We start from the raw sequence: 19,531 nt of genomic DNA, 5'->3' as shown, positions 1-19,531 counted from the left end.
GTGTCAGAATTGAGTTGATTTGTAGGACACCTGGCTGGTGTCTCAGAATTGCTTGGGGGCGGTAGGAGCACCCCCCCACCCCACCCGCCCCAAACACAAACTGTGATTTGTACCAGAATGTACTCTGCTTCTGCTACTTTCTGTGAGCTCATTTAATCTTATCAAGTACTATTTACGCTATAAAGTCAGTTAACATTCCAGTTAAACAGCTGGGGAAACTGAGTCATAGGGGGTGTACGTTGCCCGGGTCAACAGTTGCCATCTTGTTGGCATGCCCAGCTCCACAGGACTCCCCTGAGTTGAGAGCTGAGAGCGGGAGAACCCTATGGGTGTCCATCTGGGAGTCACGTTAACAGCCTCAGACCAGTAAAGGACCAGTTCTGCCCTACAATTAAAACCACAAACTTGCCTTTCCTGCTGGGTAAATTGGGGCACTGCCGAGCAAGCTGAGAGGAAATGACTGCCAGTCGTATTCTTAGGGATGTTTCCCTTGAGTGCGACGCCTCTGAATATAACAACCCTGCGTGTGTGCATGTAAAATAGTTCTGCTCGGAGGATCCTGGACGATGGACTTTGTAGCGGTTTGTGGCAAGGAGAGCATCTTAGCTGCTTTTCTCCAACAAGGACTGAGTCCAACACATTGTTGGATCATTACTACTCGGGATTTGCCGTTGCTGTAGTTCATACGAGATATTATGAAAACGTATGTAGCTTAATTCAATAAAAAGACTGCATTTTTCACTTATTACATTGGCAAATATATATACATATTATAAATGTTATTTTATATACAATAGGTGATGTGTAAAAGAACACATCATATGTTTTACCTATTTATAAATATTAGGTATGTTTATATATGTTTAAAATATAGTTTTAGGGACAAATATGTGTGTGTAAGGATATTTGTTACAGGGTTCTTTATAATAGTGAAAAATCAGAAATTGCTTAAGGAGTGCCTGGGTGGCTCAGTCCGTTAAGTGTCCGACTTTGGCTCAGGTCATGATCTCACAGTCCATGAGTCTGAGCCCCTCTGTCAATGGGGAACTCCTCGGGATTCTCTGTACCCCTCTTTTTCTGCCCCTCCCCCACTCACACATATGCTCTCTCTCTCTCAAAAAAATAAATTACTTTAATGTCCAATGATAGAAGAATTGGTAAAGAAATTATGGATACTCCCACTTCAGAATTGAAGCATTAAGAAAATATGCTTGCAAAAAATGTTTAATGACGGGGGACACTGGCCATGATTAAGTTTGTAAGGGTGATATGTAAGATAAAAATTCCACATTATGCTTCCAGTTTTGCAAAGACAGTACAAACATATTTGTAAAGCACAACTGGAAATAAATGCATAAAAACAACAAAATGAAAATGGTGATTATTTCTCAGAGGTCAAAACAGGGGTCGAGTTGTTTTCTTGTTTATACTGTAAAGTTCGCACACTTTCTTCCAAGAACCTGACAAACACACATGGCAAACATTTGTGCGTACGGAGTCACTAGAGAAAACCCACACCGTGTAGATTTTCCCTAATTTATCCCAATTTCCAAATTTTGCCCTGTTGTCAGCTGAGGCAATTTCATTCTGGCTGGGAAATAAGATGCTGTGGGGATTGGAGGACGAGAAAAGTCAACGGTTTTGTAACTTAGGTTTCTTTTTTTTTTTTAATGTTTATTTATTTTTGAGACAGAGAGAGACGGAGCATGAATGGGGGAGGTGCGGAGAGAGAGGGAGACACAGAATCTGGAACGGGCTCCAGGCTCTGAGCCGTCAGCACAGAGCCTGACGCGGGGCTCGAACTCACAGACCGCGAGATCATGACCTGAGCCGAAGTCGGACACTTAACCGACTGAGCCACCCAGGCGCCCCTGTGACTTAGGTTTCTAACTCGAGCCTGCAGGTAAGCTGCTGGATGAAGGGAGAGCGTAGGTGAGTCAGGCAGACATGGAGGGCAGCCGAGGTGTGGTGGAAAGAGGGCCCCGAGGCTTCAGGTCTGACCTGGCCACCGTGAGCTCTGGGAGCACGACTTTGCCTGGTATAGAGGCTGGATGGACCCACGTTCAAGTCCATGTCCAAAGTTACCTATGTGGCTTAATCTCATGAAATCTCAGCTCAATTGTAAAATGACCACGTTACTGGCCGGTAGGGAAGCGTTAATGATACAATGTACCTAAAAACGGGAGAAGGAGTCTGGCCCGTACCGAGGGCATATAACCAATGTCCAGCTCATGACCTTCCCTGGTCTGCATGGTTGCCTGTCAAATCAAGGAATTAGAATGGATAACCTCTAAATTACCCTTTCTCTTTAAAACATTTACGGTGCTTAAAAAGCCTTAGGCAAGGAGAATTTAATATTTCCCTAACTTTTATTTATCTTCCTTTGGCAAAGAATGAGTTATTGCAGTGCATGCGTATACATTAAGGAGCCAAGGAGCAGGGTTTGAAATTCAGCCGCGGGAGCAGAGGCTCTTAAAGGAAGCCAGAGTGGGCCGTGGTTCTTAAGGTGAGGGATGACAAGGAACAGGTGACTGGGTACAGGTGCCTTGGTCTCCTGCCCTTTCCTGCAAAGATACATATCCAAGGGCTCTGTGTTTTGTTTTCTCTAGAGCAGTGGTTCTCAAGCTTTATTGCAAATTACAGTCACCTGGAGAGCTTTCAGACCATCCCAAGGTCTCAGAAGCGACTCACACCAATTAAATCTGCGTAGAACCCAGGCGTCGGTGTTGTTAAAGCTCCCCAGGTGATTCCAAGTGTGCACCCAAAGTGACGATCCCTGTGCTGTAGTGAATGGAGGGCCCGGAAACAAGTGTGAACCCCATATGTCAATTCTCACCACTGAGTGTGACCTCAGTGGTGCAGCGATGCATGTGTGAAGGGACTAGAGTAACATGTCCCCTTCCAAATAGTGACATCTGTGTCACATAACAGTGTTCGTAAATGTCTGGGGCCAAAATAAATAAATAAATTAAAAAAGTCGCCAGTTTGAGGTCTGGTTTCTCAAGAGCACACCATGGAGCTGAACAAAAGGAGGGCTGTCGCCGATGTGATGGTGCTTCTTTCCAGGAGGACACATCTCTCATTGGGATCTTCTCGATTTAAAAAAAATTTTTTTTTTCAACGTTTATTTATTTTTGGGACAGAGAGAGACAGAGCATGAACGGGGGAGGGGCAGAGAGAGGGAGACACAGAATCTGAAACAGGCTCCAGGCTCTGAGCCATCAGCCCAGAGCCCGACGCAGGGCTCGAACTCACGGACCGCGGGATCGTGACCTGGCTGAAGTCGGACGCTTAACTGACTGCGCCATCCAGGTGCCCCGGGATCTTCTCAATTTTAAACCAAAGCAGATACCCAGGTTCTATTCCGGCCCACTGAGTATGACGGACACATTGAAAACATCCTTCTATGAAGACAGAAGGAAGGGATAATGTAAAAATACAAGGACAAACATACAGGGAAATTTATGAGGAATTCCAAAAATTGGTCTCCAAAAGAAGAATGCATGTCTGACATGAACCTCAGGACCTGGAATCCTCTTGGGTCATTTCCGGGAGACAGAAGAGCCGTCCTTCTAAAGTGTGTCCACTAGATGGCAGCATCACCATGGTAAAATATACCGGCCTTTCTTGGCATAAAGGAGGGATTTTTTAATATTGAACAGAGGTTGGAACTCAGATGGTTTTATAGATATGAATATGCTGTTAAAATATTCTAAATTATAGTATATATATCTGATATATAATTCTTAGTATTATTGTGTAAATTATATTGGCATTCTCACTATAATTCATACCATCATTAATTATATCGTGTGCTGTTTAAGCAGGTTTAATGTTATGGCTAGAAGTCCTTTGCTGGCTACCACTACCTCTTCTTGGCTAATCTCAACTTTTGTTTGGCTAAAACTACATTCTTCAAAGGGCAGGGAATGTTTATTTATTAAATGGCTTTTGTCTATAGCATGAGCCAGCCAGCTGTGATCCTGCTAATTATGGGTCTGTCATGATTTTCACTCCGTTGTATGATGTAGTCAGTTTCTTCTTTTTCTGCCACGATTTAATATCAACTCCATTTGTGATGTTTTGTGGATGCAATATGGTAAATCATTATGTTTCGACCTGAGTGCCAGGCCACATGTGAGCGGTTGGCAATACTAAACAAGACGTTCATGGAGGTTACATGCTAGTGGAATATACCATGACACGCGTGTAAAGTACATATTTTAGTGCAAAGGCAACTGTTGTTTTTACAAGTTCTGTGAAGATTTAGACTCTTGTTCTGTTGATCATGGAAAGTTCTTTCGGAAATGGCATGGGGATTGGGAAAAGGGTTGGACCTGAGAATATCAGGGGTGGCTTTACAAATTTAAGGATTAGTAGGAGACCGATGCCAGACGTGTTCGTTGGGGACAGGGCTGTGCTGCAGCTGTCCACTATTGTCACCATCTGTTATCTTTAGGATACATCCCCCCAGCCAAGACAAAGTCGTTTAGAAATATGTAGACAGTCTGGTTAATTTAGTTAGCTCAATAAGTGAATACACACACAGGCTGGTCCACAAATAGAACAAGTCATTGTGTGAGGCTTTGTAAAGCATTTGACGGTAAACAAAGCATCTTCAAATATATCACGTGTGTACCCTCTGCCCAGGAAATGCAGCCATCTGCCCCAGTTGCCATAGCTAGCCAGGGAAGGCAGAATTCAGAAGTAGAATGGTAAAACATGTCAGGTGCACGTCAGAGGTACCCAGTGAGTTGCTATTTTACAATGGTGGCTATTTACTAGAAGCCTGGCTTTTGGTAACCAGGCATCGTAGTCTTAGATCATGCTGTTTCTGGCTCAGTAATTTATGACTTGAGATCTTCAGATAATTCTCTTAGTTCCAGCTTTGGGGTGTGTGTGTGTGTGTGTGTGTGTGTGTGTGCGCGCGCGCCTGATCTTCAAATTCTGCTCCTGGGGTCTTTGTGCATATGCCCCACCCGTGTTTTATTTATTTTGCTTTTATTTTATTTATTTGAGGGAGAGAAAGAGCACATACGTGCAAGAAGGGGAGGGGCAGAGGGAGCGACAGGGAGAGAATCCTGAGCAAGCTCCACGCTCAGGCTCGAGCCTCACACGGGGCTCGATTTCATGACCCCGGAGATCATGACCTAAACCCAAACCAAGAGTTGGATGCTTAGCAGACTGAGCCACCCAGGCGCCCCTCCACCTGTGTGGAAGAGGGTGTGACTTCTTGATCTGTGGTTGGCAGGACCATACACAGAACCAGCTTTGTTACTGGCCAGGGTGTAAATTAAGCAACGGGGCCTTTCTAAGATGAGATGTGAAAAGACTGTACGTTGTCTGATTAGCCTGGAAAAGGCTTCCGGTCAGCCAGGCCTGGGAGTGATGCTCATTTATAGCCTGGGCAACGGGAGGTCTCACGGTCCGTGGCTGTGAAAGAACACTGAAATGTTAAAAGGAAAAGCTGTTGCCCGTAATCTTATAAAACAGGCTTTCTGTTTCCAACAACAACAAAAACAAGCAGACAAACAGAAAAAGAAAAGCGTGAAAAAGTCGGAACAGCAAAACGATGGAAGACTGTGGGTCAGGACCGGGCAAGGTGCCAGAGCTTCCCATAAAGGAACAAATATATTTAGAAAGTGGCAGCACCTTTTGACATTTGCTAAGTGATTTTGATGATTGACTTTTCAATTGGGTTTCTGTAAGTAAGCAAAGGAGGGGTTACCAGGGAAAAGCAATTTTCCCAATGGGAGTATAAAATCCTTCAGCCTAATGAAATGTTTTCTCTGGTTTAGAGATAACAACCCACTTTTGGGTTTTATGCCTAATATTGATTCTTTGTGTATTTTTTATAGAAGCCTTGATGAAATTCAGTTAATTGTATTTTATTAGACTGAGAGATTGTCTTTTTTAATATTCTCCAGTCCTCCTCACTCGTGACTCTTCCTTCTGTCTCTCTGCTCCCTATCAATAGTTTAACTTTGATGGATGATTTGTGACAGTTGGAAAAAAATAAAATAAAACTCTCGCTCTACCTTTTTGATCTGCTTCCAGTTTGCGCAATTGCAAAAGCTCTGAAAAAGCCAAGTTTCTTTAAGCGGTAAGATGCTGAAATATGGTCATTAAATCCTGATGGGTTTTTCATTCTGCATCCCATAATTTTAAGGAGACCCAGTTTCTGAAATGCTTGGATAAATGCAGAAAGTATAAGAAGGTGGAAAGGAGGTCTCAAGGCAGCTTTTGAATCTGTGGGACAGAGTTTATTTACAAACACTGCAAGAGCTCATAAATTATCAGGGGCTGCCGTACTAAGAAAAGCGGACCCAGGAACAGAACATGGCAGGTTTGGGGGTCTGAGCAGCTTGGTGGCTGGTGATGGGGGCTTCTGTGGCTTCCCCCTGTTTACGTGTTGGGTGTTTTATCTGGCGAAAGCATTATCTTGAGAAAACTGCTTTTGCTCTTGGGCAATAAGGTGACTTACTTCTCAGGATAGAGGGTCTCATCAAAGAATTTGGACAAGAAGAGTTAGTGGTCTGTGGAAACTGTAATCTTTATCGACTGGGGTGGGCATGGAAAGCAGAATTAAAATGAGAATTGAAAAAGGTTCGGATTGATTTAAACCCAAAGAATAGTGAAAATGAAAAATAAGAGAGAGGCAGGATATTATAGTGCTAATAGTTCTGCCCCAGGATACTTGGATTTTGGTCCTGGTTTTGTGACTTAGAAGCCATGTGTCCTTGGGTAAGTCACTTAAATTCTCTGAGCTTCAGTTTTCCTGTTTGTGAGATGGGTTTTTTTTTTGGGGGGGGGGTTGCTCATTATGGGCTGGGGGAAGAACATCACATGTGTTATCTAATTTAACCATCTCAAGAACCTTATGAGGCAGGAAGTATGATTGTTATTCGAAGATACAGGTAAGGACACTGAGACACGTCGGAGGTTGGACATTTCCTGAGTCTGTGACAGGGACAGGATTTGGAGACAGGCTGTTTAAGGCTAGTGTGTGAAAGCACTGTATACACGCTACCATAGAGCCACCCTGGAGACATAATCCTTGCCCCACTTACGAGATCGTGGCACGATCCAGTAAGTTAATACTGGTGCAAAGTGTTCTATAAAATAAAAAGTCACGCCAGTGGAAGGTGGCATTGTTTTCAATTATCAGTAGGCTTCCTAGTGTTAGATGTGGTGAGTATGCCTGAGACCAGACTCAAGGGCAATGAGGCTGCTTTGCATCATGGGTGCACTAGCTTCCCAGGGCTTCTGAGACAAAGTACGGGAAGCCACGTGGCTGAGAGCAATCCACTTTTATTGTCCCACAGTTCTGAAAGCCAGACATAAAGGTTTTGGCACGGCCATGCTCCCTCTCAAGGCATGAGGATGTTCCAGGCCATCCTCCCAGATTCTGGAAGCCTCAGACGTCCCTTGGCTTGTTCCTTCGCCCTGTATCTTCATGTCGTCGTCTCCCTGTGCATGTCTGTGCCCAGATTTCACCCTTTGTAAGGACAGCAGTCACGTTGGATTAGGGTCCACCCTAATGATCTCATCTTGATTGTCTGTAAAGACCTTGTTTCTGATTAAGGTCACACTGACAGATACTGGGGATTAGGACTTTAATATATATATGTTTTTTCTGAAGGTAGTGGTGGTGATGGGGATGTAATTGAACCCGTAACAGTGAGAAAGTGCAGGGATGGGATATGGAGTCAGCCACACCAGAGTCCAAATCCAGCCTCCACAATTGACGAATGCAGGCGACTGTATTAGTTTTCTACTGCGGCTGTAACAGATTACACACGTTCAGTGGCTTAGAACGGTATATGTTTACTATCTGAAAGTTCTAGAGGTCCAAAATCTGAATGGGTGTTCCTTAGCTAAAATTGAGGTGTGAGCAGGGCTGTTTGCCCAGCGGAGGTTCCAGGGAGAATCTGTTTCTTGCCTTTTTCAGCCTTCAGGAGCTGCTTGCGCTCCTTACCTCACGGCCTGGTCCCTTCCTCCGTCTTCAAAGCCAGCAAGATCCTATCTTCAAATCTCTCTTGGAATGTGACTTTGGCCTTATGCCTCTCTCTTCCATTTTTCAAGGATCCTTGTGATTCCATTGTCATTTTAAGGAGCCTTGTGATTACCATCTGGATAATTTAGTATCCTCTCCCCATGTCAAGAATTATTCTGGGAGAGTTATTCTGCCTCCCACAGAAACTATCCTAAACTCCCTCTGTTACTCAGGAATCCTCATGGTTTTATATATGTTGTTGAGAAGGTTGAAGGAAGTCAGTCTCGTGATGAGCTCGGGGCCAGTGCCCAGCACGGAGTAGCAACTCATTACCTGCTAGCTGCTGATACAACATGCATGCAGGATTTTAATGGGAAGCTATCTTTTTAAATCCTTTGGGGGACCTGGGCAAATATTTCTGAGGTTTGTACGGATCCAAAGCAAAGCATAGGCGTTCTGTTTTCTGTGTGATCAGTAACGCTACATGTCACTAACAGAGCGGGGCTGGCACCTCATTTGCGTGGCCTATATTCCATTCTTTTGGTTTTCTTTCCAAATCAAGTGGCAATTGATACAGATTATGCATGGGAAGACAGCCAGTTTAAGTTGGTCATCTTAATATAGTTGACTATTCCATTTTAGGCACCTCAGCGTCTTAAGACATTAAAAATTTTGTTTTTAATGTTTACTTTTTTTTTTTAATTTTTTTTTTCAACGTTTTTTATTTATTTTTGGGACAGAGAGAGACAGAGCATGAACGGGGGAGGGGCAGAGAGAGAGGGAGACACAGAATCGGAAACAGGCTCCAGGCTCCGAGCCATCAGCCCAGAGCCCGACGCGGGGCTCGAACTCACGGACCGCGAGATCGTGACCTGGCTGAAGTCGGACGCTTAACCGACTGCGCCACCCAGGCGCCCCTTTGTTTACTTATTTTTGAGAGAGAGAGAGAGACTGTGCTAGTGGGGGAGGGACAGAGAGAAGGGGAGACACAGAACTGGAAGTGGGCTCCAGGCTCTGGGCTGTCAGTACAGAGCCGGCTGCGGGGCTCCGACTCACGGACCTCGAGATCGTGACCTGAGCCGAAGTTGAACGCTCAACCGAGTGAACCAGGCGCCCCTAATGCCTAATATCTAAGACATTTTAATGGCCACTGTAGCACTTACTCAATCACCTCCCAATCCCCAGCCCCGGTTTAAATTATTTTGGAGTGCTTAATGTATCTTATAGAAGCAGCCTAAAGCCATACCGATAGAATGGAATAATAAAAAATTATTGTTTTTTATAACTACAATACCAATATAAATAATTGAGCAATACTTTATAGTTTTACAAAAGGCTTTCTCATAGACTATCAAATAAATGACTGATTTGATGGTTCTACAAGCATTCTAGCGTGAGGATAGAGGTTGGCGCACTGGCCTCAGAATCAGACTGACCTGCTTTTTATTCCCACCATCACCCCTCACGAACTTTGGGATCCCAGCCAAGGCATAGACCCTCTCTGGGCCTCAGTTTCCTCATCTGTTAAGCAAAAGAAACATTGTAGTTCCCTCGTGGGGTTGTAGTGAGGATCCAGTGAGAAAAGAGCCACAAAGCACCGGGTACAGTGCTCGGTGCCTCTCCGCGATGATCAATATCGGCTGCCATTGTCACTATTATCGTAAAGAGGTGTTGAAACCGAGCTCTACCAGTTCTAATTGCAGCTGTGCTTTCGAGTTGATAGAGGCTACAGTCCAAAGTGAGATGCAAAACCACAAGCAAGACTTACAAATGGAGGCGAACAAGTCTTGGGTTCTGACTCACTGTTGGCCACTGGCCTCGAAGAGGTTGGAAAGATAGATGCATGGGTGGGGGATGAGGAGGGAGATAGGCAGAGCTATGGTGGGGTGAGCATCTTCCACAGGGAGAAGGGTGGGAGGATTCTTCTCGGGGCCAGAGGGGCTGCAAGGAATTCACCCAGAGAATGTAATAAGTGTCTCTGGCAGTTTGGGCAACATGATGTACTGGTGCGCGGCTCATCTCTAGAGGCCAGAGTGAGAGAGGCTGTCTAGCTAGTTGCGACAGAAAGAAGTGAAGGAGCAATTGCCACTGCCTTGGGGCCAGCTGCCCTCCCTGCATTTCTCTAGGTAGTGAGTCTTGTGGAGCCGATGGGGGCTGTGCTGGTGAGCAGTGGGGCTGTCTCAGATCTTCGATCTTAGATGTCTTAGATCCTGATCAAGATGGCCACCAGCAGGGGTGAGGTCCTTCCCAACTGGGAGGAAGCAGAGGTCTAGATCTCTAAGTACCTGCTGGAGGGGAAACATTGATCTAAGTCAACAGAACTACAGGAGAGAAATGCTCACCTACCGGGTGAGGACACCATGTTTCAGAGACGCAGAGAAGTACTCCTGGAGAGAAGTGGATGCTAGGTCATCCCAAGATGAGACACATTTCCTTCTCTCCCTCCCTTACACTCTGATCCAGGAGGGTCATAAACCATGATTAGCAGGTTTGAGGAGAAGGGACGAATGTGCAAGGTGGGAAAGGAGAAGTCAAACGTCATCTTGCCCCAGGCAGGCAGCCAGCCTGCTCAGCCAGCTGTGAACACGGAGAGGTTGTGAGTGAGGGCATAAAAGTGGAAAGTTTTATTTATTCCTTTGGACCCAAAGATATGAATTACCCAACCAAGACTGCTCCGATTACAGTTGACCCTTCAACAACATGGGTTTGAGCTGAGTGGGCCCTCTTATACAGGGAGTTTTTACAGTACAGTAAGTATATTTTCTCTTCCTTAAGATTTTCTTAATCACATTTTCTTTTCTTTACCTTACTTTATTGTAAAAATACAGGGTATATAATATATGTAACATACAACGTCTGTTAATCGAGTGTTTATGTTATCGGTAAGGCTTCCAGCAGATGATAGCCAATTAGTAGTTAAGTTCTGGGAAGTCAAAAGTTATACGTAGTTTTTCCACTGTGTAAGGGGTCAGCTCCTCTGAGAGGAGGATCCTCTGGTTGGTTGGTCAAAGGTCTGCTGTACTTCAAAGTGTCCAAGGGATCCTGACACTTACCCTAAATCTGGTACAGGGGCCAGAGAAATCTAGTCCCGGGTGTCTGGGTGGCTCAGTCAGTTAAGCATCTGACTTCAGCTCAGCCCATGACCTCGCCGTTCGAAAGTTCGAGCCCCACCTCAGGCTCTGTGCTGACAGCTCGGAGCCTGGAGCCTGCTTCAGATTCTGTGTCTCCTTCTCTCTCTGTCCCTCCCTCACTTGTACTCTGTCTCTCTGTCGCTCTCAAAAATAAATACACATTAAAAAAAAGTAAAAAAAAAATAAAGAAAAGAAAAAGCCAGTCCCATGGAATGAACTGGAAAAGCCAGTGAAGGAAAGAACTGAAGCAGCTCTTTGATTATGTCCTACAAGTTATATTTGAGAGGCGTAGTGATTTCCTCATTATTTCCGATAATAACCCTAGGGGGTAAGTATTACTGTGAGAAAGGATAATGTCTCCTCAGATGAGGTGATCAAAGCTCAGAAGGCAGGCCTTGAACCCTGGATTCCTGATTCTACTTGCTCCACCACACCACTCCGCTCCCTCATCCTGGCAGCGGAACCGAAGTCCGTGAGGACCCTGGAGCCAGGAGCCAGAAGCGGCCACTGGAAGACCTGGATATTACATCACACTGTCTTGAATAGTAACTAAAGGGAAGCAAAAACACAGAATCTTTGACCAGTCTCTCCTTCCACATCCTGCGGCGTCCATCTTGCTGAGATGATAGGACTTGGCATGACTGAAGTCTAGGAAGCAGCCAGGTAGGGGGTCACCTCTGATCGTGACAGATTCTGACACAGAAACCTACTATCAACCTTGTATAATTCTGTCAAGGGCATCTGAAGAAGAGGAATATGTTTAGCTCAGAAACAAACAAACAGTTAGGGAGGCACATCGGGTCCATTGGTGAGAGAGGAAGTGGGTTTGTTGCCTATAATCCTGGAGGTGAGACGCAGGAAAGGGGGTTGAGTTCACAGGCAAACAGACTTGGGCTCAGCAAAATACCTAGAAGTCACTGTGTTCTTCGTGGAGCCCCACAAAACAAGGAACTAAGTAGCTCTCTTTCACCTCTGACTTCTTCTCCACGTCTCTCCTCAGACCTGGTTTTTTCTGCTACCTCTCAGTCCCTCATGAGGGACTGAGGGTGGGAATGTCCTTCTAGATGACAGTTTTGGGGGGAAAAGGAGATAGAGTGTAATTTACTTTCTTCTCAGGGGGATTACAGAAAAGAGGACAGGTTTTGGAATCACACGCCATTGGTTCCAACAGTGGCTCTGCTGCACATACGTTGGGTGACTTTAGGCCAGTTATTTAAACTCCCAGACTTAGTTTCCCCATGTGTAAAATGGAAAGAATAAACATCACCGGCATCCTAGTGTAGTTGTGAGAATTAAATGCTTATCACGGCCTGGCACCTGACGATAGCAGGCACTTATGGGAAGATGGCAGTCCCAGAGGGCACTCAGGATTGGTGTCCAGTTTACAATGCTTAGAAATATTGAGTAGAACTAAATGGTACATTCTATTCAACAAGGCAACATTACAAGTCCAAGTACCTAGTGTTGTTATTGTTTTTAAGTTTATTTATTTATTTTGAGAGAGAGAGAAGGTGTGAGTTGGGGAGGAGAAGAGAGAGAGGGGGAGAGAGAGAATCCCAAGCACTGTCATTGCAGAGCTCGGGCTTGCAGTCACGAACCATGAGATCATGAGCTGAGCTGAAGTCTGATGGTTAACCGACCGAGCCAGCCAAGCGTCCCCCCAAGTACCTAGTGTTTTTAAAGAAGTGCTTTGATCTTAGGCATTGATAATTCTGAGCTTTGCTGTTAATATTGTTTTTTTTTTTTTTAAATCAAGTTCTTTTGTGCCAACAGAGAAGTGATAGTATATCTCATAAGGAAAACCACCAAGGGAAAACTTAAATTTTATATATTTGTTTAGTTCAACGTAATTATTTATGAACCCGAACTGGGTTTGAATTCCCATTTGGCTATTTCATTAGCTTTATGACTTTGGACGAATGACTTAACCACTTTAAACGTGTTTGCTCTCATAGAAAGGGCATTATTGTAACGGTTAAATGTAACAAAAATACATAGAGAAAAGCCTAATCGTTGCTGTGGTCTGAAGGTGTCCCCTCAAAATTCACGTGTTGAAATCCTAATCCCCAAAGGTGGTGGTTGTTAGTCAGTGAGGCCTTTGGGAGGTGCTGAAGTCATGGGTTTAGTGCCTTGCGAGTGAGGCTCCACAGAGAAAGAACAGTGTCCCTTCCACCATGTGAGGACACAGTAAGAAGGAACCAGTTATGAACAAGAAAGGGGGCCCTCAGCAGCAGGTGGCCATGCTGGTGCCTCCATCTTGGTGCCTCCAGATCTGTCAGAAACAAATTTTATTGTTTTTAAGTGACCCAATCTGTAGTATTTGGTTACAGCTGCCCAAATGGACTAAGACAATGGAATTATGTTTTCAAAACAATATATTTTCCGGTAACAGATTTATTCATTGTTCACTTTTAGCTGTTGAATAACTGAGTTGGGAGGCATCAGTGTGTCAAAGGTACAGACTTGGAGAACCACTAATCAGTGGTTCTTCAGTAGTCAGAGACCAGTAATCAGTGGTGTTCTGGTCTCTATGGGTTTCCTGTTGCTGCTGTAACAAATCACTACAAACTTGGGGACTTAGCACATATTTATTCTCTTAAAGTTCTGGAAGCCAGGAGTCTGCAATCAGTCTCACTGGGCCAAAGTCAAGATGCTGGCAGAGGACCAGTTCATTTTGGAGAATCCAGGGGAGAATCAGCTTCCTTGCCTTTTGTAGTTCCTGGAGGCCCTTCTTGGCTTGTGGCCCTTCATCCATCACTCCAATCTCTTGCTTCTATCAACTCTCTTATTTCTGTGGTCCAATCTTCCTTTTCTAAGGATTCTTGCAATTACGTTGGGCCCACCTGCATAGCCCAAGATCATCTTCCCCTCTCAAAGTCCTTAACTTGTTCACATCTGCAAAGTCCTTTAAGCCATTTGAAGTAATGCTCACAGGTTCTGGGAATTAGGATGTGGACACCTTGGGGGACCTGGTAGAGGGCGATTCTTGTACAGGAAGCTTCTTTAGGAGCGACCTGTGGGCACTTAGAATCTGTGACCGCAAATGAAAAACAAGAGGGAAAAAATGTACTTGTTAAAATGAAAGCATTTTCCTCTTCTTCTCTGCCCTGGGCGATCATGTTTCATCCCAACTCAGCAAACCTTTTATCTGTAAATGCATTGTCTTGGGGTTACGTTTCATCTAATTTGTACTAATCCATGGGCTGGTTGAGCCACTCTCCTACTTTTTGGGGGCGTTCCCCCATTCTTCTGACACATCCCTTTTTTTGTACTTGCTTGCCCCAAACTGACAGGCCTATCACATTTATATAGCACTTTTCTGTCAGCACTGTTCTAAACACTTTGTATATATTAACTCATTTAATGGGATATTCTATGATGAATATATATCCTCATTTTTCAGATGGGGGAACTAAGGAGGCACCGAGAGATGTAACTTGCTCAAAATCTCAAGTGGGCATTGAGAACATGCCTGGCTGTAGAACCCACACTTTAAACCACTAAATTCCACTACGTCTCTGCAAGACATTCTCCCCAAATGGTCGCTGTCTTCATAGAGCCCAGAAAGAAATGTTTTGGAGCCTGCTCCTATAGTTCTGTTCTGCTTTGTCTCAGAAACAAACAAACAAACAAACAAACAAACAGCAAACAACAAACAACAAAACAGAGAGAGAAAAGAAAGGAAAGAGACTGAGAGAAGCTCTCATTGACTTGATCTAGAAGTCGCCCCAGCCCATGGGTATGCAACATGCACGTGGATGATACCACAAGCAAGCAGTTCACATATTTCATCGTCCAGCAGTTAAGCTAGTGCCAAGCAGATGTTGATAGAAGGATTTCGGAGAAACATCATAAAGTGATGATTAAGCTAAAAAGAATTTGAATGGTAAAAACTTAGCCTTAAATCTATAAATTTATGACTACTCTGTGCATTTGTGTAAAAAATCAGTCTTAAATCTGTAGCCGTGCCGAGGACTTGGAAAGACAGAATGGGTGGAGTGGGGAGAGGTGATGGTGTTTGTCCCCTCCCACTCCCCCACTTTGGCGGACCTCCACTCCCAGCGTAGAGGTGACAGGAAGTACAGGATGGCAGACTGCACGGTGGGTAACAATCCGGGTTCTGGGCCAGACTGTCTGTGTTCCAATTCTGAAACTACCTCTTATTAGCTATGTAACCCCGACAGTGCTTAGTGAACTTTTCTGTGCCTTAGTTTACTCAGTAGAAAATGAGCCTAATAATAGTACCAACCTTAGGGTTTGTTAAATGGGCTAATACCCATAAAGTCATTTGTCTCCCATGTAAATACTCTATACATGTTAATTGCTATTATTGTCCCCTTATCATACATAATAGTCTTGGGAGAATTCCATGCGTCTGGGAAGAAGGAGATGTTTTTGTTTGGGTGGAAATCATAAGGGAGTCACTCATTGAGAGAAGGAGGATATAATAAACTGTCTTAGTCAGCTTGGGCTGCTATAACAAAACATCACACTAGGTGGCTTAAATAACATTTATTTCTCATAGTCTGCAGGCTGGAGGTCTGAGAGCTGGGTGCCAGCACGAATGGTTTCTGGTGAGAGCCTTCCTCCAGGCCTGCAGATGACCATCTTCTCACTGTGTCCTCACAGGTGGAGAGTGAGAACTCTTATCTCTCTTCCTCTCCTGATAAGGGCACTTATCCCATCACAGGGCCCCACCCTCATGACCTCATCTAGATCTAATTTCCTTCCAAAGGCCTCACCTCCAAATACCATCGCACTGGGGGTTAGGGCTTTAACATCTACATTTTAGGGGCACACTGACATTTAGTCCATAATATTGGCAAATGGAAAACTTAAGAAGATGGTTTCAGATTGTGGAAATTGCTGTGAAGAAAAGGTTTTATAAGAATGGGCTCATTTGTGCCTGGAGTTGGTGGGACAGGGAACCCTACTCCAGTTGGGTGCCCAGGTAGGCTGCTTTGGCCAGGATCTGAGAACAGAGAGATCAGGCAGGAGTATTGAGGCTGTGGCAGCAGGAGGGCAAAGGCCTTGAGATAAGAAAGAGCTTGAGTGTTGGGGAGACAGCAGCATAATAAGTCCAGTGAGGCTGGAGGAAATGTATAGGGAAGCATGTGGTAGGAGGTAATGTCTGGGAGATGGGCAGGGGCTAGTGCGTGAATGACAGGGAGGGGGGTTGAGTCTAAGCATGGTGGGAAGACATTGGAGGATTTTAGCCAAGTGGAGACATGCTCTGATCTGTGTTTCAAACTTGATGTTGTTGTGCTAAGTGCTGTAATTTACGATTTGCCTTATTACTATGGATAGACACATTTATTAAGTACTTACTGTATGCCAGGCATGTGTTGACCACTCTGCACACATGTGATATGGAGTAAACTGGAAATTTCAACAGAAGCACTAGGACACTTTGGATATGAAATTCCAATGTGAGATGTCAGAACATATGCAGATGTTTAAGGGTGCAGGCATTAGATGGTGGGAAAATCCCCCCGTAGGATATAAAAGGGTAAAGAGCATGGGTTTGTGAATAGGATTTCTTTGGAGGCAGCTGGTGCCAGACCCCTCCCAATGTACCCCACCCCCCCCACTCAAAGGGCTTCAGTGAGACCACTTACAGAGTGGGTTGTCTGCTTGTCATTTGGGGGGCATGCTGAGATGGGGTCTGACATGGGAGAGTGGGCAGGAGGGAGGAGAGGCGAGGTGAGGGAGAAGGTAGTAGGGAAGTAGGTCAAAGGTATATGAATGGTGAGCTGGAGGTGCAGACTGGTCAGGGTCTGGGGTCATTTAAAAGGAGATTGCCCAAGAGGATCATGTAGAGGGACTGAGTTCCTTATGGGATGGACACTGGCTTGGGAAAAGGAGAAGATCTGAAGACAAGTCAAAATGCGATTGTTGTCTAGAACCGGACCTTCCAATTTCTGAATTGAGACTGTATTTGAGATGTGATTTGAGGACACTTACGATCTAAGGTGCACGTGTTATGGGCCGTGCTTCAGACAGACTTCTACCAAGTACAAAGAAACAACATCCCCCCCCCCCCCGCGCCCCCCCCATGACATCATAAAGGGAAGTGTTGAGTTTTGATTCTAACCCCTGAAAACCTCTCCAACGTTACTAGTTATAGATATTTTATGGAAACTTCTCTGAGGTGGGTAATCTCATTCCCGTGGAAGAGGTGAAGAAGTTAAGGCTTAGAGAGTTTCCACTAATCAGAAGGAGGCCATAAAATTCGGAGGGAACCAAACAGGGTTTGAACCCAGAGCTTCTCTTAGTCTCTGCGCCATGCTGCTGAGGAAGCAATAAAGGACCCTGCCATGGCAGTCTGACCGTGAACTGTTGGAAATAGCTCATGGGTGGTGGGTTTTGATTTTTTTTTTTTTTTTTTTAATAAAGAAGGCCAACACATCAAGTTGAATTTTTCATCTCTCGGTTGAAGATTGGCAAAGCTCCCCAGAATGAAGCGGGACTTCGGACCCACAGTTCAGGGTATCTTCGCTGGCATGTTACGAGAAGGCAGAGCTGGGTCTTCAGGAAGACGAGGAACGTGGGGGTGCTGCTTTCTTCCCACCTCCCCCCTGACCCTCTTCCCCTGCTGGTGTGTGCTCCCTGCTGCTAGCTTCAGAACTCGAAGTTCAGGGCCGGTCCTGGGGGCTGTTCATCAGGGCCTTCGTCTTGTGGACAATGTGCTGAGCTTTGCAGGCTGGGGGAAGTTCATAAAACTGCAGAGCCCTGCTGGAGAAGTGAGGAATTGTACTTTCCAGAGGGGCTCTCAGGTACCCCTGAAGCATGACCTGTCAGCCTCTCCCTGCTGTTCCGTTACCTTTCTCGGGGAGCGTCCCAAAACCAGCTTCATTTGCGTGCACCACCAACTCCAGTAAAGCCGTTGTTAAACACCCATTGTTAGGATCATGACTATCAGATAAATAAAATACTGCTGTATATTCAAGCATGGCCTTTACAGCATTATATTAAAACAATAAATCAAGTATCACGGACTCAGCGTTTGAGCCAGCTTTTATTGCATTATTCCATTCTCTCCATTATCCAGCTTTAAAATCCCTCCCCCTGCATTTATGATTTTGAAACATTACATCAGTTATGTCCCCATGGCACTTTAATCTAATCCAAAACTTTAAGGGGGTAGGTAAGTGTTTAGGACACCGGGCCAGGCTCTGATCATTTTATGAAACCGTTGTTTTATAGAAGAACATTACCTTTATTACCACATTCTATGGTGTGTTTGGGGGGACAATCTGGTTACAATTACAAATAGCATTTTTTAAGAGCTGCAGTAGAAAGGCCAGCCATTTGAAGATGAGATACGGCTTCCTCAATGGGTTGTAGCATATTGGTGCAAGATGTCAAAAGGAAGCACGTCGATACCTCAGCCTGGCGCTTCTCCCCGGGGATTTTACGCTCACTATTGGTGCAGGTGGTTCCAATGGAAACACCTGACTTGGTTCTGAGCCCTGAAGTTCTGTTAGTAATTCATAGCACAATCGTCACCTATATCAAAGAGAGCCTTTATGTACTGGCTAATGCGGTTTGTTAAATTCACCCCAAACGAACTGGATGCCATTAAACCTTTAGAGTAATGGATTCTTTCTTACAAGATGGGAGGTCAGGCTCCTGGGGGAGGGACTACATTCTGCCCCTTTGCTTCCCCACTTCTCAGGGAAGAAATGGGTGTCTCTTTCCATCAACTTCAAGCTGGTACCAATATCCATGTTTGCTGTTCCTCAATACGCGTTCCTTTTATTTACTTTGTCTTGTGGAGATAGTGCATAGATAAAAACGTCTTTATTTTTATTTTTTTTTTCAACGTTTATTTATTTTTGGGACAGAGAGAGACACAGCATGAACGGGGGAGGGGCAGAGAGAGAGGGAGACACACAGAATCGGAAACAGGCTCCAGGCTCTGAGCCATCAGCCCAGAGCCTGACGCGGGGCTCGAACTCCCGGACCGCGAGATCATGACCTGGCCGAAGTCGGACGCTTAACCGACTGCGCCACCCAGGCGCCCCGATAAAAACGTCTTTAAACAATAACCCAAACTATGTCAGGAGGATACTGTTTAACATTCAAGTGGCCTGTCTTTCATATGAGCCTCTGGGAAGCCAATAAATGTCAAAGAAATGTCAGATTGTGTATGTATTTATTGGGCCCATAGTGCGTTTCTGAGGAGGCTTTGTGGCATTTGGTTATCCCATTCTTTGAAGGCGTCACACAGAGTAGGTGCCATAAATACATCAAACGAATTTCAGCATCCACCTCTGTATACTCCACGGTCCAGCACTAGAGTGTGCGAGGTTCTTCTCCCTTGGGGGTTTGCTTTGCCAGATGATTCTTTTAGCTCTGATATCAAAAGTAGGTGGGCAGACACGTCCCCACAATCAGTAAA

The 19,531-nt window shown here is 44.9% G+C and overlaps 1 protein-coding gene across 2 annotated transcripts in view; it reads left to right on the top strand.

Moving 5' to 3' along the window:
• GALC (galactosylceramidase) overlaps positions 1-19,531 on the top strand; it is a 151,741-nt gene that overhangs the window by 90,041 nt on the left and 42,169 nt on the right. Inside the window, exon 17 of one of the 2 annotated variants that reach the window (XM_040477932.1) lies at positions 11,493-11,516. The exons of the other annotated variant lie outside the window; for it this stretch is intronic. Coding sequence (XP_040333866.1) covers positions 11,493-11,501 — 9 coding nt within the window. The 3' untranslated portion in view covers positions 11,502-11,516. Of the gene's footprint in view, positions 1-11,492; positions 11,517-19,531 lie in introns of those variants that run through there. 2 annotated transcript variants of the gene reach the window in all.

The sequence above is a fragment of the Herpailurus yagouaroundi genome, unplaced genomic scaffold, assembly GCF_014898765.1.
Source record: "Herpailurus yagouaroundi ecotype Mexico unplaced genomic scaffold, PumYag 141, whole genome shotgun sequence".
Classification (NCBI taxonomy): Eukaryota; Metazoa; Chordata; class Mammalia; order Carnivora; family Felidae; genus Herpailurus; species Herpailurus yagouaroundi.
Note: the sequence above shows the minus strand (reverse complement) of the source record. Positions and strands in the feature narration are given on the sequence as shown.